The sequence below is a fragment of the Protopterus annectens genome, chromosome 2.part0 (assembly GCF_019279795.1).
Source record: "Protopterus annectens isolate FY-2018-M chromosome 2.part0, PAN1.0, whole genome shotgun sequence".
NCBI lineage: Eukaryota > Metazoa > Chordata > Ceratodontiformes > Protopteridae > Protopterus > Protopterus annectens.
The window spans coordinates 1,334,993,162-1,335,016,482 of record NC_056728.1 but is presented as its reverse complement, the minus strand read 5'-3'; the positions used below and the strand labels follow the sequence as shown (position 1 = coordinate 1,335,016,482).

The 23,321-nt window shown below is 41.3% G+C and overlaps 1 protein-coding gene across 3 annotated transcripts in view; it reads left to right on the top strand.

The window, feature by feature from the left end:
• LOC122793475 (myosin VIIA and Rab interacting protein) overlaps positions 1–23,321 on the top strand; it is a 2,819,605-nt gene that overhangs the window by 2,524,877 nt on the left and 271,407 nt on the right. For all 3 annotated transcript variants that reach the window (XM_044061523.1, XM_044061522.1, XM_044061521.1), the window contains one exon: positions 7,248–7,352. In XM_044061523.1, the coding sequence (XP_043917458.1) occupies positions 7,248–7,352 (105 nt within the window). The remainder of the gene's footprint in view (positions 1–7,247; positions 7,353–23,321) is intronic.

The window sequence follows — 23,321 nt, the reverse complement described above, 5'->3', positions numbered from 1 at the left end:
CTTCCACCCATCTGGAAAACATATCTACAATGACAAGACAATACTTCTTATTTTCACATTTGTTCAATTCTATGAAATCCATACAGATAGTGTGAAACGGATATGGTGGTGTAGGGAAACTCCCTTGCTTGGGCTTTAACGCCCCTTGTGCATGATGTTTGTTACAAATTTGGCACATTAAACAAAATTAGTTTGTAAATCCGTACGTTGTGAACACCTGGTTCACCAGCTGTACCATCCCCCCTGTTGAGACATGGCACTGCCCATGGCTCAATAAAGCTGCATATCTAAACAAATTAGATGGTAGTATCAGTTTCCCTTCTTTAGAGATGTACAGCCCCTTTTCGAGAATTGCTCCTCGTTTTACCCATCTTTGTTTTTCAGCTTGCGTAGTGAGTGTCTGCATTGTTTTTAACATTTCTAAGTCTAAAATCTCAGAGGGTTGTAGTTTCCCATTTAAAAGAAATACTTCAGAAGCTGCTTGTTTTGCAGCTGTATCAGCTCTTGCATTACCTTTTGAAATCCTATCTTGTTGCTTGGTGTGAGCTGTGCATTTACAAATAGCTACTTTCTGAGGTAACTGAATAGATTCTAAAAGATCTAAAATAAACTGTGCATGATTGATAGGTTTGCCAGTAGATGTTATCATTCCTCCGTTTTTCCACTGTTGCGCAAAAACATGTACAGTAGAAAAAGCGTACTGGCTGTCAGTAAAAATGTTTACACTTTTACCCTTTGCTAAGGTACATGCCCGTGTCAAGGCAATCAATTCTGCTGCCTGTGCAGATAAGTTGTGTGGTAAAGGTTTTGCTTCTATAATCTCAGTTTCAGAAACTACTGCATATCCTACTAGGTTCTGTCCTGCAGGACCCCTTTTGCACGAACCATCCACGTAGTATGTCACCTCGGCATCATCCAAGGGGACATCCGTGAGATCTAGGTAGTGTCTTTTGCTCAATCACCTGCAGGCAGTGGTGTGGTGTGTCGTCTGCAGGGGTTGGGAGCAAGGTAGAAGGGTTCAAAGTTGTGCATCGTTCAATTGTCACGTGAGGTTGGCTCAACAATATAGTCATACAGGAAAGATGCCTAGCAGGGGAAAGATATGCTACCTTCTCTTGCAGTAAAATAATTGCAACTGCATGAGGCACTCTCAAAGTGAGAGGGTGGAATAAAACTACTGAGGCCGAAGCCTGTACTGCCATTGCAGCTGCAACTACTGCTTGTACACAGGTAAGGACCGTGCCACTGGGTCTAGTTGTGATGAATAGTAAGCAATGGGGCATTGCTTGTCCCCATGCTGTGTGTTAATACTGATGTCATATAACCTTGCTTACAATCTACAGTTTGGAAAAAACGTTTATGGTAGTTTGGTAATCCTAGAACTAATGAGGACGCTATTAACTGTTTCAGTTTGCAGAAAGCAGATTCTGCCTCTGGTGTCCATTGTAACAAATCCTGTGCTGCCATAGGCTTTTTATATATCAGGTCAGTCAGAGGTGCAGATTCCAAGGCATAGTTTGGAATCCAACTCTGGCAAAAATTAGTTGTACCCAGGAAGGACATCATTTCCTTCTTGGTAGTGGGTTTTGGTGCTTGCAAAATTGCTACTTTTCTGTCCTCATCTAATGTTCTACCTTCCTTGGATATCACATATCCTAGGTATTTGACTTGTTTTTTCCAAAGCTGCAGTTTATTTTTGTTTACCTTATGTCCTTCAGCGGCTAAAAATCGTAATAGCGCTATGGTATTTTCTTTACAATCTTGTTGGGTGGGGGTCGTCAGCAAAATGTCATCAACATAAAGTAAAATCTGACTGCCTCTTGGTGAGGTAAATCCCGCCAAGTTTCTTGCCATTTCTTGTGAGAATATTGTTGGACTTTCACAATATCCTTGTGGTAGTCGCGTATATGTATACCTTTTCCCCTGAAATGTGAATGCAAACCAATACTGGCTGTCAGGGTGTATTGGTATCGAAAAGAACACATTGCTGATGTCTACCACAGAAAAATACTTCTGTTGAGGTTTTAAATCATTCAACAGAGTGTGTGGGTCTGGCACCGTAGGTGCCCTTGGTATTACTGCGTCATTTACAGCTTGTAAATCTTGGACCATACGCCATTCTCCATTTGCTTTTTTAACAGGAAATAAGGGTGTGTTACATGGTGAATCGGGAGATTCTACCAGCACCCCGTCCTTAAGTAAAGCTGCTATGATAGGTTTGATTCCTGCCTCTGCATCTTTTCTTAAGGGATACTGTCTTTTCTGTGGTCTGAATGCTGACTTTGGCATGATAGCTACTGGTCCCACTGTACGAATAAGTCCTACATCTGACTTTCCTGTTGACCAGAGAGTTTCTGGTATATTCTGTAAGGCATTCTCTTCCTCCTTTAGTAGGAGTGCTAATCAGCTGTCCTTGCTAGACTGCAAGTGTACAGCTGGGTGGGTCTGAGTTATCCAATTCATCTTCTGTATTTGTATTCCCTCTTCTGACAGTTCTAATTCTGTCTGTTTCTCCCATTTCGTGACTTTTTCTCCTAGGTCTATGTTTTTGTCCTTGGTTAAGCTAACATATGGTAATCGATTAGATTTATAAAGTGTAAAGAACTCTTGGGGCAATGAACAGCTGGCTACACTGTTCCCTTCTGTGTCCCAGTACAGGTTATGTAATATCAATCTGTTTGCATGATTTTTAAACAATTTTTGCTCATATTCCTTATCAGGTCCTGGTGTGTTACAATAATACAGGGTACAGTGCAATAAGTGTTGCCTATCAATGTCAAGGGAGAGGAACTTGCTGATGGCTACATTCATTAATTCTTCGGTCACAGTCCCTGGACCAGTCATAACCAAGTCCTGGCTGTACCAATAAAACATTTCACCCTCCGATTGCACTGCAAAGGTATCAATTTGTCACTGTGCTTCCATACCCTGCATGGTTGGGACTACTGCTATACCAAATAGCTGCATAAGGTCTCTGCCCAAGAGGTTTACTGGGCATTTTGCAGAAACAACAATTTTGCTTTTCTGAGTCAATCCTGAAACAGGATCAGTTATTGCAATGTTACGGGAGAGGGGCTCCTGATACAGCTGTCCATTAGCTGCTTTTACCAGTATATAATCAGGTGACTCTGTGTTTTCTGGTAGTTTGGAGGGATGTATCAGGGTTTGTGATACCCGAGTCACACAAGAATTTGACTTCCCTCCCTTCTACCAAGAGTGTAACTTCTGGTTTTGTGTCTGCTAAATAGAGCTCCAAGCTCAATAAAGCTAGGTCTAATATTTCATTTTCTTCACTGTCACTAACTTCTTGCACTTCCTCTATTTCTTCTGTCACATCCTCTACTCCCTCTATCACATCCTCATTTGTCCATTCTCTGCTATCCCCTTCTAGTGATTCCTGGCTACCATATAGTCAGTCCTCACCCTCCTTGTCTTCCGTGGTTGCCTTCTTATTTTTCCTGCAATCCTTTGCCAAGTGTCCCTTTTTACCGCATTTGAAACATTCACCCCTTTTCTTTCGCCGTTCAAAGTCTTCTGATTGCTGATCAGATTGTTTATTTCCCTGTGCATTTTTCTTGCCCTTTTTCCCGGACTGTACTGCATAAACTTCTGCTCCATCTTCTACAGAAAATACTTGAGCTTTCTTTTTCTTTTTGCTATTAAAATGCTTTTCGGCATGCCTAGCATATTCAAGTAATGATTGTAACCTGCTTGTGCGATGGTTTACCATGCGTTTTGTAATAAAACTGCTTATGGGTGCAATACTGCCTTTTAAGAATGCATTCTTTAACTGCTGTTCATATGGGGAATCTTGTGTTTGATCTTCAGGAACCTGCATTCCACAGTGGTTATTAAAACATTCTAATAATCTGGCATAATACCGGTCAATAGTTTCACCTTCTTGTTGGATGCATTGATTAATGCAAGTCCAGTCTGCCCTAGGCTTCCATTTTTCAGAGATGCGGTCTGTAAGACCTTTTACTCTGTTGTCTAGTTCTGCGCTGCTATGTGGGAGGGGTCTGTGTGCAGCGTCATGGGGATTCCAGTTGCCACTAATCATGTGCCAATCTGGCCCCACAATTTGTCCAACTACTTTTTCTACCTCTTCTCCATTTAAGTTATAACTCAGCCTCATTCCCTGTAAATCTTCTTAGAATTTTCTAAAATTAACTTTTGGATGGGGAATTCCCTCAGTGGCTTTCCGGATATCTTCCGGAGTCCAGGGTCTATACACTAAAATAGTTGGGTCCTGACTGTCTTGTCCTGCCTGAGGATTAGGTACTTCTGTAAGTGGGCATATTTTTCTTCACTCATAGATCGTGAATTCTTAACCATTTGATATAACTCAATGCCTTCATTTGAGTTATCTGCCCATGTTCGAGACCTGGTCCCAATGGGATCTCTAATATACGGTTTTATTTTTACAATGTCTCTATTTTCAGTGACAACAGGATATCGTGGGGGTGGACTAACCTGTTCACTTGCTTCATATTCTGGTAAGGGAGTTATTGTCCTCCTTATCTAAAAACATTGTTTTTGAATTGTTCTTTTGTTCCCTACGGTTTACTTCCTCAATCCACCTGTGTGCCTGAGGAATTCCTAATTTGCGTTGCTTTTTTACCCGACCTTTGGAATCGATTTTGAGCTGTTTGACAAGTTTGATAAGCGAGGATTTTTCTAATTTTCCGTCAAATTCATATTTATTAACCCATTTTGAATAATATTTAATGTCAGCGCACTGCGACTGCATGTATTTTGCGTCTTCGGTTAATGGCGGATTTTGGGGTCTTTTTGTGCAATTATTACCCATTTTGTTCTACCCTTTTGATCGTTACGTAACTTCTCTTATTTTTACCATGGTACCACGGATTTTGTTATAGTCTCTTCAGAATGACTGCCTACTTATTTTGTTTCTCCTGATCTATGACAAGACAGTAATCTTTTCTGTCCCTGACTTGTAAAATACAGTCTTGACAAAAACAATACAAATCTAGTCCCTGATCTAAAACAGAAAACAGAAAAAAGTAGATTCACCTTACCTGAGCCTACGTGATTCATCACCTGATTTGTGGAGACCCGTCCTTCAGTCGCAGATCAGAAAGTGGCTGGCCTCTTTTGTACAACAATTCAGTCGGAGGGCTTTTCAAATAAGAACCACCAATTTGGTTTCTCCCCATACGGTTTCAACCACCTGGCCCGTCTGATCTGAGGCGAAGAGAGGGTTGGTCCGAAGGACCAATCTGTCAAAGAAAAAAACTTCAAAGACCAATTCACGTAAGGTTCAAGTATGGCACCCTTTATTACTTGCAGCAAGGAGACAAAACATGCAGATACAGGATTTGTCTAAATTACTAGTGAGCAGTATGCTACTTTTATACAGTTCTTTCCATGTTACACAGAAATGTTGCTTCTATTGCTGACGTAGTTAGACACAGCTTTCTGTATTGTTTTACAGAAAATGATACTTAGATTTCTTGCTGACATGTTCAGATTTAAAACTCACTATGTATTACATAGAAAATGTTACTTAGATTTCCTGCTGACATGACTGGATTATTGTTGATTTACAAAAACATTTGAGAAAAACAACCTGGCCTTGGGGCTTATTTTTAGCCCACTACAAACTTTCTATTCTTCAATTGTGCAGTTCTAATATATATGTGTTACATTTTACCTAGATTCAAGGTACATTTCTAGCTTAGGTACAAGTAATGCTGACTACGGTTTATACTTTCAAGCAGCCTTTGTTTTCATTATCAATAGCTTCAGCAGCTGTGTACTTTCTCATGGCATAAGCAGAAAATCAATAACTCTTTGTTAAGTCTCATGACACTAGTAGAAATGAAACACTTATTATTATTATTTTCATGACATTAGCAGAAATCAAATGCTTTCCTTTTAATTTCCAAAGCATAAGCAGATCATAGCTGCGCATATTTTCATGACATAACGGGATTGGAATGTCTCTAGTAGCTTGTGCAGATTCATGCAGTGTGAACAGAATAAATGTATTAACTCTTTTAAACCTCGAATGCACTAAGCATGCATATTACTAATACATATTTTTCTAACAGTTTTGCAGAACGTCCAGATTTTTGTCTCGTATTTTTAGTCAGTTTTTCATAAAATTGCGGTTTCTGGCAAATTAGTGGCAAATCATTTAAGACTGTAGTTAGAAAATAATGATAGACATTTGAGTTTCAGACTTCATACCCTTCAGAAAATTCATGCCAATGCAAGACCTGCTATTCTATTAACTTTCTAAGTTTGTAAGAGCAATATTTAAAAATTCTCCCTATTTTTTGGCCTTTGTCCCACTTTTATTTATGTCTTTGTCCAGATTTTTTGACCTAAGATGTTGAGAGTTATGCAGCCACGGGCCACGCCAAAAGCTATTTGTAATATTTTTTAACTCAGCATCACTGGGAGTCATCGTTTGGATAAAGCAGGAGAAGCAGGCCTCAGGTTATGTGATTAGTGAAGAAGAGCAAGGTTAGAGGTCAAGAGAAAAACAAATCACCAGAATATTTTAGAGTAATAAAGTATAATAAAATTACTCAACCTTCATCATTTTCTCTTGTGTCTGTGTTTCTGTGATGATGCTACTGACACTGCATTACCTAAGTATTCCCATTTAGTTAGTGTGTGTGAAATGCAAATTAAATACCATGTGTTCTCATTTTCACAATAGCCATGTTTTCATATTCATTTTTCATTTTTATGTTTTTGTTATATATCATAAACCATGAACTTAGTATTATCTGGAATATCAGTAATAACATAGTATTTTTCTTCCTAGTGGCACATTTAGAAATGATTAAAGACTACATCGCCATATTTCAGTATTAAAGCTGTTTTCATAATTAAAGGAATATAATGCTTTCCTGTTACAGGCATAGTTGGTTATTAAGCCATCAGTACTTAGAAAAAAGAAAGCAGCACTTATCAGTCAGCTGTTAATAACATAATTGGTTTGCTTTACACTACCCTTAAAATGAGCACTTTTTCACAAAGTAAAATGTTACAAAAAAGCTGAAAAGAAAACAACACTACTCTTACCATTTCTTATCATATGTTGAATGTACTTCAAGAACTAGAGCACTGTTTTTATCATCTAATCCTGTACTTGTTAATGAAGTGATGCACATACATATGTATGCCGAGTTGTTCATTACTGAAGTGTTATTGAAATGCTGTTATTGAATTTAGTTTTATTCATTAAGCTAATCACTTCTATATCTGTTAAGATTTCAGACATTGAAAAGAGGATCGCAGCACTAACCCAAGCAGGACTAAACGTGGCTCCATGTGCACGACTGGCAAAAAGGCATGATCAAAAGGAACTGAATCAGGTAGATTGGGTTCATCTTAAAAGCACAAGTGATTTTAAAATAACCATTCACCTTATCTAGTTTTTGTAATATGAGTGCTTATGTATGTCTCTGTGTTGTGTAAATGTGTGTGTGTGTGTGTGTGTGCGCGCGCGCGCATGTATGTGAATCTTCATGACCATGTATGCATGCACATACATATTTCAGCACATATGGGTGCACGTGTGTGAATGTTTTTGTGTGTGTGTGTGTGTTTACGTGTATGTGTATGCATTTGTCTGTGCGCATAGGTACATGTTCACGTGAGTGTATGTACCTGCAGTTCCATTCTGTGAATATGTAGTGAGAGCAGTAGCTTCTGGGTGATTATGCCAAAACATAAGAACAGCACAGAATATACTAACATATAAGTAGTCTTTTTTATACAAATTTACTTAACATAAAAAGAAAACAAAAAAAATAAACTTAAGATAATTGAAAACCGTGTATATTGCATGGTATATTATACAGTTGGTCATACAGTCCTATTTTTTTGGTTGTATCCCCAGATGTTTTTTTGTAATATAGTTTGTTAATCACCTTAAGGCTTAGCAGCTCTCTCTGCTTAAATGACTTCTTCAGAATCACACCAATGCAAGTGGCAATTGAAGGAATGAAACCCAAAGCTACAGCATGACATTTGTTGGCAGTTCAGACAGAGTTGTCTTAGCTGGTTACTGTGTGACAAAATGCTGCTACATCACAAGAAAGTAAACATGAGATATGTTCCACATCAGAACATGCAGAGTTGTTATTATGCTCCCATGGATAAATTAATGCAGCACATGATTGATACATTATAAGATAATCTCTATGTTATATAATTACAAATTGCTTTTTACAGGTTTTCTGATTTTCATCTGATAAAAATGTCATCATTTTAAACCAAAGTATTCCTAATATTCTGAGTCGCTCAGCTCCATTATTCTGGCATGTGTTATTTAAAAACAAAAAAATAAACGTAATTTGGGATTTCACTTCTTAACAGTTTGCTTGCAGAACACTGAGATAGCTGTCGATGTTTAGTTTCCATCATCTCAATTACTCTTTAGTGCATACCGGCTTTTAAAAGCCAGTAATGGATTGGTGGTCAAACCTGAGAGCTGAAGTGCTGTCTGTGTGGTCTAAACTTTAGCATCTGCCTGCTACATTTGTAGCAAGTCATTTATTGTGGTTTAAAAGTAAAAAAAAAAAAAAAAAAAAAAAAAAAAATTGTCTTTTTTTTTTTTTAAGTCAAACCAGAGTACTGTAGCGCTCCATGTTTGGTCTAAACTATAGCAACTGCTTCCGTTTAAAAATAAAAAAAAAAGTTTCTGTTTTTTTTTCTAACTAAAGCCTGTACTTTGTAGCTCTCCATGCAGGGTATAAACTGTAACAAACAGTTTAAAAATAAAAATAGATTTCTTTTCCCTAACTAGCATTGTCACCTTTCGTTGTGGCTAAAACCTGAGAAGGGCCACACCCCTCGCATCACCAGTATCCACGCCTACCCCTGTTCTTTCTCCCGCACACACTCTGAACATTTCATGATGTCACTGCGACATCATCTGGAGGGGAACGCCCTCTTTTTCTGTTCCTAATGCCTGCTTTCAGCTGATTTACTATGCTTTTCTGTAAAAAAGCATAGTAAATCAGCTGATTTACAAACTCTAATAGTCTGTTTCCTTTTTTGAAACAGAATACCGGAGTTTGTACAGTGTTTTCCAGACTACCAGAGAATAAATTTGATTTCTGGATAGTCCGTAAAAAATATTGGAGGAGTGGCAACCCTATCCCTAACCAAAACCTGACTGCTGTAACTCTCTGAGTGGGGTATAAACTGTAGCGACAATTTGTCACAGTTTAAAATAAAAAAAAATAGTTTATTAAAATATGAGAAAAGAAGGTCTGGGGTGAAATGGAACCTGGTTGACTCCTGCATTTCGATAGCTCCAGGTACCTGATTCCATTGAGGAGCCTGGGACAGGAGAGAGGTGGCATGTATCTGGCCACCTGGTTGGTGTGATGGTACTTTTTTTGTTTTGTTTGTCCATTTGCCCATTGCCTTCCCTCCTCCATTCAACTAACTCACACCTATACCTCTGCCTAAAAAACTTTAATCCCAGAACATTTTCAAATGCACTAAAAAGAACAAACTGGAACCCACTAAAGACCCTTCCCTTTGAGAATGCTGTCACCTACTTTAACTCAACTTTCCTAAACTTACTAGACTCCTTTTCCTCTCTGAAAAGGAAACGCATCAGAAGTAAACCGGTACCTTGGTTAACCAAAAATACCTTAGTTACTATGCGACTACGGGATAAAGCTTGGAAGCGTTACCACAAAAATAAAAATATCACCCCCTCAATTAATATAAAACACTCCGTAACAAAGTAAAAAAAACTTATCATCTCAGACCATAAAGCCTACTTTTTGACACTGCAAACGAACCATAGCATGAACTCCAAAAAATTATGGAATTGCATCTCATCTCTCCTCAGTCCTGGAAAAAAAGAAAACCCCTGCCCTAATCCAAATGCCTCTGGCTTGGACTTAGCCACCCAGTTCAACTCTTCCTTCATTGACTCCATAGGTAAACTAACACCATCCTTCACTAACTATTCAACATCCCCTTTCTCACTCCCATCTACACCCCCCCACCTCCAGCTTCCAACCCCTTCCTTCTCCATTAACGCCATCCCCATAGCAACCATAAAAAAACTTCTAAAATTGAAACCTGGTTCCAGTGCCCCTGACAAAATACCATCCTACTTCATAAAAGCAGCCACAGATGGCATTGCTCTGCCCGTTTGCATTCTAATAAATTGGTCTATTTCTGAATGCCATATTCCCCAGCTCTGGAAAAAAGCCTTCATTATTCCATTTCATAAAGGCGGCAACAGTAATAATATTCCACACTTTCAACCCATTGCAATCTTATCCCCCATCTCAAAACTTCTCAAAAAATGCATCCATCTACAGCTCTTATCCTATCTCATAAAGAACCATCATTTAACTCCCACACAACATGGTTTCAGACCCGGACACAGTACCACTACAGCACTCCTCTCTTTCTGTGAAACTGTCAACAAGGCCCGCAACTCTGGCCATATCGTCTCTACTCTCCTCTTAGACTTGTCTAAGGCATTTGACACCATCTCTCATAACCTTCTCCCTACTAAGCTCTCCAAATTAAATCTGTCCCACTCCTCTGTCAACTGGTTCACCAGCTACCTCACAAATAGGCAACAAGCAGTTAGGTGGAAAAAAACCACCTCCCCTTTCCTTAATACTCTCACACATGTCCCCCAGGGTTCAATACTAGGACCCCTTCTATTCAATATATTCATAAACGACTTCTACCTAGCTATCCCCAATGCCAAACTCACCCAATATGCTGACGTCTCAACTATAATATGCTCTTCCCCCTCTATCTCCACTTTAACAAAAATAACCCAAGAAGCCTTCTCTTCCACTGAGAAATGGATGGTGGACAACCATCTTGCACTCAATGCAACTAAAACTAAACTCATGATATTTACCACTTCCAAAACCACTGACATAGATAAAAACTCATTCTCAATCACTAGTCAAAATGATACTCCCCTCAAAGTAGTCTCCAGTGCTAAACTACTGGGGGTCCTTGTCAACAACCAGCTAAAGTTTGATAACCATCTAAACTGAATATGAAAAAAACTCATCAGAAAATTGGGATGCTCTACTGCCACTTTCGTTACATCTCTCCCTCCACCAGGCTCACCCTCACTAATACATACCTCATTCCATCCATCCTATATGGTGCCGCTATCCTTACCAACCCGCAATCCTCCCTCAAGTCAAAACTCTCCTCCTGCTACAATAAAATAGCCAAATTTGCAACCGGCCATAGATCCACCTCCCACCACTGCACTTCCTTACATCAACTGAACTGGCTCGAACTGCCCAATTACCTCAGCTACATTCAACTTGTCCAAGCTCACAAAATTATTTTGAATCCCTCTCTCTGTCCCTCCCTTGCCACCACTTTTAAAATGCATCAACCTGACAGACTCCTTAGATCTAATTCACAAAACCTAATAGAGCTACTTAAACCTGTCTGACCATCAGGCAAACAACTAATGTCCTTCTCCCTAGCACACTACTGGAATTCTCTCCACCCCTCCTCTCCATACGACTAGCTGCCTCTCTTCATTCAAAACCTTAATTCAGTCACACCTAAACTCACAATGGGAATGCTCTTGCTCCCATCCTGCATAACCTTCCTTCAAAATAGTTATTCTCTTGAAGCCGTAATGTTCTTATAATAGCATCTTATAGTTTCATATCTGGAACCAACTGTAGGAATTAGCACAATCTTTTTTTCTTTTTCTTAATAACTGTAGAATATCAATAGTTTAGTAATTATTGCATTAGTTAGCTGTACCTTTTAAAAACTTTGACTTTATGTAAAACTTCTATTAGTGCATTACCAATGTGCACACTATACTACATTGTGCCTCTCAAAATGTTATTTTTACTCAATATGTTGGTTTTCCTCCTACAACTTCACTCTTATGTGTTAAGCTGTAATTTTTTGTAATTTTGTATTTGTATTTTTTTTTTAAGGTTTTCTCCCCAGGACTCCATTGAAGACGGGCTCCTCATGGCCCAGTGGACTATCCTGGCAAACAAACTGCAACTAAAGTAGAAAAATAAAATAAAATTGTGCTGTGAATTCATTTTCAGGACAGTGGTAACAGCATGTGCGCCAGTGGTTATTCCATGGTTTCATCAGTCCAGTTAGAAATGTCAGGATACATCATTACTTCAATCAAACAAAACTTTTATTCATAACAACATGACAGCAGAAAACTGATGATATTAACAATACAGCTTCTCACAACCAATTGGCTATGGCTTATAAAAAGCAATGCAATACAGTGCATTATGGTTGTTATGGACTTTGTATTTGTCAAAGGGCAGCACCATATATTAGTCTTAAAATGGCAATAGGCATGACTAAATGGAAGATGTCTCGGTTACAAAGGCTAGAAATAAGGTACCTTATCAGGCTAGTTAAGCTCACTATCAGCCACAGAGAGAGGTGACTGGCAATCCTAGAAGTGGCTCTGTGTTGAGAAGAATCAGTTGAAGTGATTTGCACACTTGTAAGGTGCCCCATGGGCACTTCTAATGGAAGATGTAACATAGTCCACTGGAAGGAAGTCTTAGAGCAGGCCCAGGATGAATTGGAAGGACTATATACCGTAACATATTTAGAAATGCATATGTGCTGGAGACTGTTAATGGGTATGGAAAAGTCTGGCCTACCCTGCTGTTTTTACAACCTCTGCAGTCCTCCCTAGGACAAGTGATTTAAAAAAATGTTGATGCTGTGTATGCATTTCAGAGCAGGGTCTGTCACTTTTACACCAGGATGCTGCATCTCACAGGTACAAGTCAGTGCAAGAGAGAGGGCTAAAAGGAAATTAAATAACTGCCAAAAAGTAAGTAACTGCAAATCTTAGCGTGATCAGCTCAGAGAAACTATATTAACCGCACATTGCATCTACTTTGCAGATTAACTCTTTCATGCATCCCATATCAGTAGACTTCCTATTCAGGCCTGTAAACTTGTTGATGAAGTACTTAATGTGTAGACAAAACTAAAAACCTTTGGTTTGAAAGAAGAGCAGTCAAGATAAAAAAATCTATTTTTCAATTTGTAAAATGAGTTTCAAGCAGTAAAATGTCACACTGCCAAATTATGTTGTAAAGATTGTTCTATTTTTATAAAATTGGGCAGAATGTGCCTAACACTGAAAAGCATAGAACCTAACAATACTTAGAAACACAATTTATTCACCAGTTGCTGTTCCCATGGCAAACTGTACCTTATTAACTGCAAAAGGTGTCAGCTAGTCAGAGATAAGCATGTACCTCTTAATGAAGCCAAAAACAACATGCTCACTCATTAAAGGAGTGAGAAAAATTGAACTTGCTCCCATTAGTTAAACCACCACAAGTTTCTAAGTATTCCATTTATGAGAAAAATAACATATCAGTCAAGTAAACAGGCTGCTGTCCATGTTTTTCATCATTGAAAAGATGTTGAAATAGTTTAAGGATATTTATAAACACTAATATTAATCTCACCATCATACCTGTCAACCTAAAAACCTTTAAACCTCTAAAAATAAAAAATATCTGGACAAACCCAAACTATAAAGGGGGTGAAGGCTCAAAATCAGGGTTAGATTTTAAATATTGCTCTTATAAGATTATAAAGTTGTTATAATAACATGTTTTGCAGTAGCATACTTCTGCTGAATGACATGAAATGTACATCAAATGTACATCATTACTTAGTGGCTTCAGTCCTTAATGGTCTGCCAGGAAACCACAAACACTAAAATGTATTACTTCTTTTCTGATTAGCATTGTCCGAATTGATTTAGTTAAAGCTTAATGAATGAAGTAAAACACTACCATGATGTAAGAACTATATATCACACTTAGTTGTAGCTAATATCTGCTATAGTAACCTCAAGTAGCTTGTGGCTACTCAGATTTGACTTCATCTTGGCCAAACCTTGCCGACCAATTGACAAATCCTGAATTAACACTAAAAAAACTGAACAGCATGAATATTGTTCTCAGATAAAGAGATTACTCCAAAATCCAATTATTATTATTAATAATCACAAGTTATACAGGTCCTCATCAAACCTTACAGCTGAAGGTGCTGCCTGCTGGTGTGAATTTTGCTTCCTCTTGGAAAGATGCATCGAGTCATCTGTAACAACCTAGCGTAACCAAAATGGCAAGTTTAGACCTAAACGCATGTGGTGGGGCCACTGCATCAACAAACTTTGTAAGAAAAAGAAAAAGCTCTTGGCCATCAATAAAAGATACCCACTTCATCACTAAAAAGGGATGTAAAACTGGTAAGTAAATCTGCCAAACTTGCCATTAAGAAATGTAAGGCTAACTAAGAACTTAGGATTGCATCTAAATCAAAAAACAACCATAAGGCCTTCTTCAACTACATTAGGAAGCTTAAAAGTAACCTAAAATTCTGTACTGAACTGATCTTCAGTGTACCTTATCTCACACAAATGACATTGCTTCTTATCAAAAAGCTACCGATGAAGTGTAGGATGCCGAATGTTATTTAAATCCACAAAAAAAAAAGAACAAAAAAAAACACTCATAACGTACTAAAGTCACTTTAATTTAATAAAACAACAAATACAAAAGTGCTGTTTGAGTCCTTTGAAAGGGTTACTTAGAACAAGAATAAAGGGAATGCAGTCCACACTGCTGATCTGCACCTTGGCAAGCCATGCCAAGGTTGTTAACATTTTTCTCCATGCTGGAATTATTGACAGACTCTCCAAACTCAGTATTAAGCCTTACCCTGTTCACTGCATTTATTGTCTGACATAACCTGTACTATCAAAGTCAGAAATATTTGATGTAGACAGAAAAATATCACAAGTGATGTTCTGCAACATGCAGTCCTGGATCCCGTATCCTTTGATGTATGTACTTCTGTGATATAAAAGTCAATATTGAGGGACTATGGCTAATCATGTTTGCTGAAGATGGTTATCAAATTCTATTCTAACAATCAAATTCTTCAACAAGGGCAGGACCAAACAGGTGCTTTGGTGTACTAATCATGAGCTTCCCCTCATCATCATGAAATGCAGCATAGTTTCCTATGGTAAATCGAACTCCACTACTGCTTACCATGTAGATAACATTCCAGTTAAATTTGACACAGTCATCAGGCACTTGGATACGTGTGGATAACAGACTTTGCTTTGACCACCATGTCTCTGTGGTTGTTATAAAATCCTCTGACCTTGCACAGCTTATCCTTTATGTTACCTATCGAATAACTGAAGAAGTTATAGTCCTACTTTGTCAGTCCCATATTAGATCCATCATTGAATATAATGCAGCACTTGGCATGTACCTCACTAACCTCCTAAACCAACTTAAGAGACCTCAATGTTTTACTCACCAAAAAGATCTCATGTCTCAGTACCTTTAGCTACTCTGATTGACTAAAAGTCCTGTCCATGTACTCAGTACCATACAGATTCCTGAGGGATGATCTCTTTGTAACATCTGGGCTATGAACATACTGACACTATTTGACCTTCTTTACCTAAACAGAACCAGTAGTAAAGCAAACACTCAGTCTAGGCAACTAAATATATGCTATCACATCAGTGACACCAAATGGCATGACAGAGAGCTAACCCAATATATCCCCTTGGTTGTAGTATCAGTGAAGTCACTGGACTTACAGAGATACAAGAAATAAAAGACAACCAAGTCTCTTACAGAGTGCTTTGTTTGTTTGTGTCGTTCGGCTTTTCCCGGTTAGGGGTCACCACAGCGGAACTCCAGTCCGCTAATGATTGGCAGTAAAGTTTTACATGCTGGCTTGCCGGGCCTAAAGCACAACCTTCAACGAAGGAACGCCCGTTCACGTATGTCGCCACACAGAAGACGCTCTAACTGAGAATCAAACGGGCAACGTCTAACTGTGAGGTGACAACGCTACCGCAGTATCACCACTGCAGTAAGTCTCGTACAGAGTGGTAAACCAGACAAATATCTTCCCATCTATGTGAAACAGAGTCCATCCCTAACCCTACTTAAACATACCTTTGGCCAATGGATGAGAAATTGGAAATTCACCCAGGGTCTAGTCTCCATGTCTCTTGATTGTCAGAGGCAGACCGCAACTATACTCAAACTAGCATACCCCACATAACCTTTAGAAACTTCCTAACTAACTTACCCCCTCCTAATAAACGCCCATGCTACATAGGAACACACTTGGGTTGGGTTGCGTAGCTAGGTTTATAAGGGCCCTTGTGGTCATTTGCCTAGGATATATATATATATATATATATATATATATATATATATATATATATATATATATATATATATATATATATATGAACCTATGAGCCTATAAGCCTGTAAGGCACTGTATAAAGGGGTAGGGCTTCCAGCCCCTTGGGATCTTTATAACTGTTTGATATGTTTAGTGAGATACATCCCAAAGGTGGGAATGTACTCAGTAATTGATCTTATCAAGGCTGAGTATAGGGGAATGATTACCTCTTTAGACCTTAAATATATTCCTTTGGCAATTAACTGTGCTAAATAAAATAATTTCCTGACAAACATTGTCACATGGTGATCCAAAGAAAGTGATGTCAGCTCAAGTTCCTAGGTCTCTGATTACAGTTTCATTTTTTGCAGTGATTTGTTGTCTGTATATTGGAGGGACTGTCTACCAACAGTGACAATACTAGACTTTCTAACTTTCAGTTTGAGCCCATTTTAGTACACCGGGGAAAGCTCATGCAGGAGGATTTGAGTGTCAGGGGGTGACTTAATGACAAGCCTCAGTTTGCTGTCATCAGCAAACATTGTTAGCCATAGGTCTTGGCAGTTTGCCTGGAGATCTAAGAAGTAAAGACCAAAAGGGAGAAGTCTGAGCACTGACCCCTGTGAAACACTGCTCATAACACTCATACAATCTGATGAGACTCTTGCAATGTCACTGTGTGGCTTCTGTCTTTCTGTTGTGTTGGATTTCTACTGGAGAAATAATAAAGTTTCTTGTAAAAGTTTTTATTTCTTGACACTCTTTTTTTAAAATGCAAGTTGACTACAGAGTCTTCTTCCCATGTATTTCAGAGTTACTGGTACAAGGAAAAAAATGGCTGTCAGTGATATTGTGAAGTCTTTGTGAAGTTTGTGGAAGACAGTGGTCTTGTGACAGAATGTAAGTTGCTGATTCCCTTTTGTACATATACACTTTTGATGCATAGGTACATTGCAAGAAATCAGACTGGCCAGTTTTCCTTGCTCGTTTCATATTACCCTTCATCACAAGCACAGCTGGTTCAATCAGTGGCTGGGCTGGTACTATGAACCAGCACCCCACCCCTCAGCTCGTCAAGTATAGAGCAAAAAAAAAAAAAATGGACGTTCCTTCTACTGGCACACCAACAACCTGGTGGCCAGACGCACAACATGTACCCTCTCCCTCCTGACTCAGCCATTCAGGTCCCATTTCTGTGCCCTGCCCCCAACTCTCCTTCAACATATTTAAAAAAAGTCTTCTTGTAAACTGCAGCAAACTACTTCCTACAAATGTAGCAAACAGTTGCTGCACTTTATAACCTGTCTGCACGAAGCTCTACAGTGCTCATGTTTTAATTAAAAAAATACATATATTCTTTTTAAACTGTAGCAAATTGCTTGCTACAAATGTAGCAAACAGTTGCTTTGCTACAGTTTATACACTGCCTGCATAGAGAGCTCCAGCACTCGGGTTTTAGTTAAAAAAGACATTGAGACAGATTCATTTATGCCTACACTAAGTGTACAGTATCTGTATTCAAGAACATCCCTACCACAATGTTTGAGCTTACTTGTCACTCGGAAAGATTACACTAAGTGTACATGCAGTGTACACCTTGTGGTAACCTTTATGAATTCCCCTTGATATTTAAGGCTGCAAGAAAATCAGCAGGAAAACTAAAAGTATGAGGAAGAAGATGTGAGTTATGCTTGTGTTGTCTGTTCAGCTCACTCAGAATGGTGTAGCCATTAATGAATCCCAGGGATTTTTTTGTTATTGTAGCAAACTGCTTGCTGCATTGTAGCAAACAATTGCTACAGTTTAGACCACAAACATAGCTTTACATCTCTCAGGTTTGAGTGCAAATGCAATACTGGCTTTTAAAAGCTGGCATTGTATTAAAGACTGATGGGGATCAGCTGATCATGCACCCCACAGTACTTTGCACCTAGGGCCGTTACCCCTCTTGCCCCACACTAGCTGCTCTACTCTCGGCATCTCCTGTCCCATCCACTAACCTTAACTCAAAACCTTACCATAGGAAAACCATTTCTGTAACACAACTGCTGGTGAATACTTATTGTGCTTGTTATTCTAAGTGTATTTATTCTGGTGTAAGCACTTGGGTTCCAAACCACTTACCATTAGGAGGATTTGTGGGCTAGAGTTATGTGGAAGGAGAGAATATCCTACTTCCTTCTGGCTGGAAATTGTTGGTTGTAGGCCTCTTGTGTCTGTTATTGTGAAGAGTCTTAGTTCTGGCTTAAGCACTTGTGCTCCAAAACCAGTTGATCTGAAGTAGTTTACTTCATTTGGTCTTCAATCTGTGGGTTTTGGATCCACATCGGATCCGCCATGGCTGCATTTTCCAGCTGTTGATCCGAGCTCCAAGCTCCTCCCCTACCCATAATACCCCCTTTCTCCCTTCAGATCTCGTTTGCTGCCAGCATAGCAACAAGCCTGGTCTGAGCTCCAATTTTATTGGGTGTTGTAATTTTTTGCTATCTTTATTCAAATTTCTTCTATCTCTTCTCTATTTCTTTATCTTTTCGTGACTGCATCGGTAAAAAGTTTTTCCCAAAAGCAGGCTTCAGAAAATGTACAGAGTGTGACCATAAGCTCTCTACAGCAGATGGCCACACTCTGTGCGTGGTATGGCTGGGTGCAGACCACCTTATGTCCCCCTGTCCTATTTGTGCTCGGTTCAACCCCAGAGCACTTAAGGACAGGTGGGACAAACTTATCCTCAAAGGCCTGCTTCCCTCCTCGAAGACGGCAGTCCTTTCTTCCTCCACTGGGGTAGCAGCAGCCGCTGTATCGTCTTCCTCTTCCCCAGCTTCTGGGACTCAAAATCCCACCTTTAGGTCTGGGGAAGGAGATAAGACTAAAAAAGACAGGCTTGGCAAGCTGCCCCCCCCCCGTCTCTTGTCGCAGGCAGGTCCACCACTCAAAGCGAGGCCTCCGACTAGGCCAGGGTCTCATTGGCTCCTTTCTCCGAGGTTCTCCCCCGAGCTCAAGGAACCCCATAGCCAGTCCCCTGCTAGCTCTTCTCCCCACTGCCTTTCACAACCAGTTTCGGTGGTGTCATCCCACTCCACCCGGAGCCTTAGCGAGGCTGAGATGGACAAGATGATACAGAGGTTTATCAGTGCTCAGATCCAGATGGGGGTCCTGCTGGCACCTTCTATCTCTGGAGGGGGGTCCTTGCAACCTTTTTTCCATCCATTAACTCCTTCTCCAATCCAACTGGTGTTTTCAGAGGTTTTTGGATCCGAGGACCCTCGGGGTGAAGGTTCGGCGCCGACAGTACCATGTACCTTGACACCAGCCATTGCCTTGAGCTTGTCAGATCCGGTAGCCTTGGGGTCAGATCTGGGGGGGGTGCTGTCTGGTCTAGTGCTTCGGAGCGGAGCATTCCTTTTGGCGTCTCATCTCCTAGAGTCTCGGCTCTGACTCCCCTGTCAGGTCGGGGTTTCCCAGGAGGTTTGTTCCCCCTCAGCCTTCAACATGTTGGAGAGGGTTTTTACGGTGTTGAGACCTCTGACCATCTCATCCTCGGACTCCATCTAGACCCTCTCCGCTCTGAGTATGGTTCCGACCATCTTGAAGTCTCAGAGACAACCCGTGGTTGTGATGCCTTAGGAAGTTCCCCCAAGAGAACAGCAAGAGGTTTGCGAGTCCTCCCTAGGGAGTCCCACTGAGGAGGTGCCTCGCAAACAGACGTGTAAGAATAGGCACTTGGACTCTCCACCAGAATCCCTTACTGAAGACAGACTTGGAGGAAGAAGAAGGTTCCCCATGGTCGCCCCCGAGGATGTTTTATTTGGAGACATCGTGGAGCTCCTCCGCCAGAGGGGGGGGGGTGGTCTGCCCCAAAACCAACCTCGGACAAGTCTGTGTTCCTGGAGGCATTTGGCTCCTGCATATCCTTTAATGGATCTCATATCATCTAGGGCATGGAAGAAACCGGACACCATAGAGCCCATCCCTAAGTGCCGCGACAAAGTATTGAGCCCCCCGTCAGACAGGACGCACTGAAACAAGGGGTCCCCAGTAGATGCGATGATGGTGGCAGCCACCACTAAGAAGGAGCTCACTCAGAAGAGCTCCACGGTTCATCCCCCTGATCGAGAATCGAGGGTGACGGACCATTTTGGGAAGTGAGTGTATGCTTCAGCGACCTTCTCGGTGAGGGCACTGAGCCACATGGCACGTGTCATTCGACTTCAGTGAGACCTTGTGAAGGAAGTCCTGGAGTCAACCACAGAGTCCATGTCAGCAGAGGACAAGAAGACATTCTCTGCTTAAATACCCAGTCTTAAAGCGGTTGTGAATATGTTCATGTGACTGCTCTCTCATGACACAGAGGGAGCCGCAAGGGTGGCCAGGACAGGTGTTGCCATCAGGTGTCATGCCTCGCTCTGGTTGTGTCAGTTCTCAGATGTGTCTTTTACCAATGCCCCATATGATGGTTCTTCCCCTTTCGGGAAATTTGTCAAAGAGACACTGGTCCAGAGAGAGAAGGATGGGAAGACACTGTCTGCCATTGGGATCTGCTTCTTATCCCCTCAAAGATCCTTTTCCAGGAATCAGTGAGGGATGAAGAAGATGTGGTTCTGTAAGTCTCAGGCATTTTCCTGGGATGCTCAGGACTCTCCTTCCCCCAGAGGCAGAGGGGTTTATGATAGACGACACCCTAGAGCCAGAGGGGGTCCAAGGAATTTTGGGTCCCAAGAACCCTTCTCAGAGAAACCCAGCCAGCAGCCCTGAAGGGTTGCCTGACTGCTCATCTCTAGAGGCAGTCAGGGGTTGTCTGTCGCTGCACCCAATAGCACGTGAGTCCATTATGACAGATCGTTGGGTGTTGTGAATCATATCTAGAGGATATTTTGTTCCATTCAAGAAACTACCCTTTCCAAACAAGCACCTCCCATTTATTCCACCCATGGAAATGGAGGAAGCAATGCTAGTAATTGGAAAGCTGCTGAAGAAACAAGTCATCCAGCTGGTCCCCATAGACCAGTCTGGATCCAGCATTTATTCCAGGTTATTTTTGGTGCCAAAGAAAATGGGAGACCTCAGACCCATCTTGGATCTGTCCACATTGAACCTGTCAGTAGGCAAAGAGAAATTCCGGATGGTCACTCTTCAATCCATCCTGCCCTTTCTGGAGGTCAGATATTGCATGTGCTCGATCGACCTCCAGGATGCATACTATCACATAGAGATGGACAGGTGCTCCAGGAGGTTTCTCCGCTTCCAGCTGGGAGCCAATCATTGTCAGTTCAGAGCTCTTTCCTTTGGTCTCACCACAGCCTCCAGGGTGTTCACCAAGGTGATGGCGGTTGTAGCGGCTCACCTGAGGCTTCAGGGTATTTAGGTATTCCCTTACCTGGACGATTGGCTCTTTGCTGCCCCTTCCAAGCATCTACTCTGCCAAGCCAGGGATTACTTCTTTCTGCTAGCAAACAAAATGAGCATCACTATCAATCTGGACAAGTCCTTGTTGGCCCCGGTCCAAATTTTAGGCTTTATTGACACTTGGTTGGACACTATTCAAACAAAAGTTTTCCTCACTTCAGACAGGATATGCAATCTAAGATTACATGTGTTGCGTATTCTTCATACCCAAGTCCTGACAGCTGAAGCAGTCCCAAGGGCATTGGGTTCCATGACAGCCATGATCAATCTGCTGCCAATGGCTCTTCTTCATATGAGAGTTCTTCAGTGGACACTTGCAGTCCAGTGTTCCCTGTTAGATCTTCCTCCGTCCTTTCATGTGCAGATCTTAAGAGTATACAGGGACTCCCTTTGGTGGTGGATTCAGTCCCCGGACCTCCTCAGGAGATGCTCATTTCATCCTGCCTTTCCCAAAACCACGGTGACCATGGATGCCTCCCAGCTGGGGGGGTGGGCACTGCTCGGGAAGGACAGTTCAAGGCATCTCCTTCCGAGACCAGCTTGCATATCAACGTACTAGAGATGAGGGTGCTCCTACTTGCATTGCAGGCCCTTCATGCTCATCTTCCTCTAGGGACGATTGCAGTTCAGACAGACAATATGTCAGTGGTCTGGTATATCAACAAACAAGGGGGAACTAGATCTTATCCCCTCTGTTGAGAAGCCATGAGAGAGTGGGAATGGGCAAGCTCTACTGGATGCTTTCTGGTGGCAACACACATTCCGGGGTGGCTCAACATCTTAGCAGATAGGCTCAGCAGATCTACCCTGATGCCTTACGAGTGGTCTCTTGAATCCTTCAGTCGTGGAACAGATCTTTCAGAGGTGGGGTTATCCTTGCTGCAGTCTCTTCGCATCTCCTTCCAATGTGAAATGCAGCGAGTTTTTCACGCTGAACCACCTGCAGGGGGAAGACCCCAGCCTGAAGGCTGGGGAACACTGATCCTCATCACCCCATTCTGGCCTCACCAAGTTTGGTTTCCCATACTATGGTCTCATCTGGTAGTTCCTCCATGGACATTGGATCCAGTTTCAGATCTTCTTTCTCATCTCTCAAGGATTCCTCACCCAGACTTGGACAGTCCAGTTCCCATGATCATTAGGACACCCGAATTGTCATCCCCTGTTAAGTCAATTTTGGTAGCGGCTCATAAATCTTCCACTAGAAAGATGTATCATAGTAAATGGAAAATCCCACCTTTAGGTCTGGGGAAGGATATAAGAGTAAAAACGACAGGCTTGGCAAGCTGCCCCCCCCCCGTCTCTTGTCACAGGCAGGTCCACCACTCAAAGTGAGGCCTCCAACTAGGCCTGGGTCTCCTTGGCTCCTTTCTCCAAGGTTCTCCCTCGAGCTCAAGGAACCCCATAGCCAGTCCCCTGCTAGCTCCTCTCCCCACTGCCTTTCACAACCAGTTTCGGTGGTGTCATCCCGCTCCACCTGGAGCCTTAGCAAGGCTGAGATGGACAAGATGATACAGAGGTTTATCAGTGCTCAGATCCAGATGGGGGTCCTGCTGGCACCTTCTATCTCTGGAGGGGGGTCCTTGCAACCTTTTTTCCATCCATTAACTCCTTCTCCAATCCAACTGGTGTTTTCAGAGGTTTTTGGATCCGAGGACCCTCGGGGT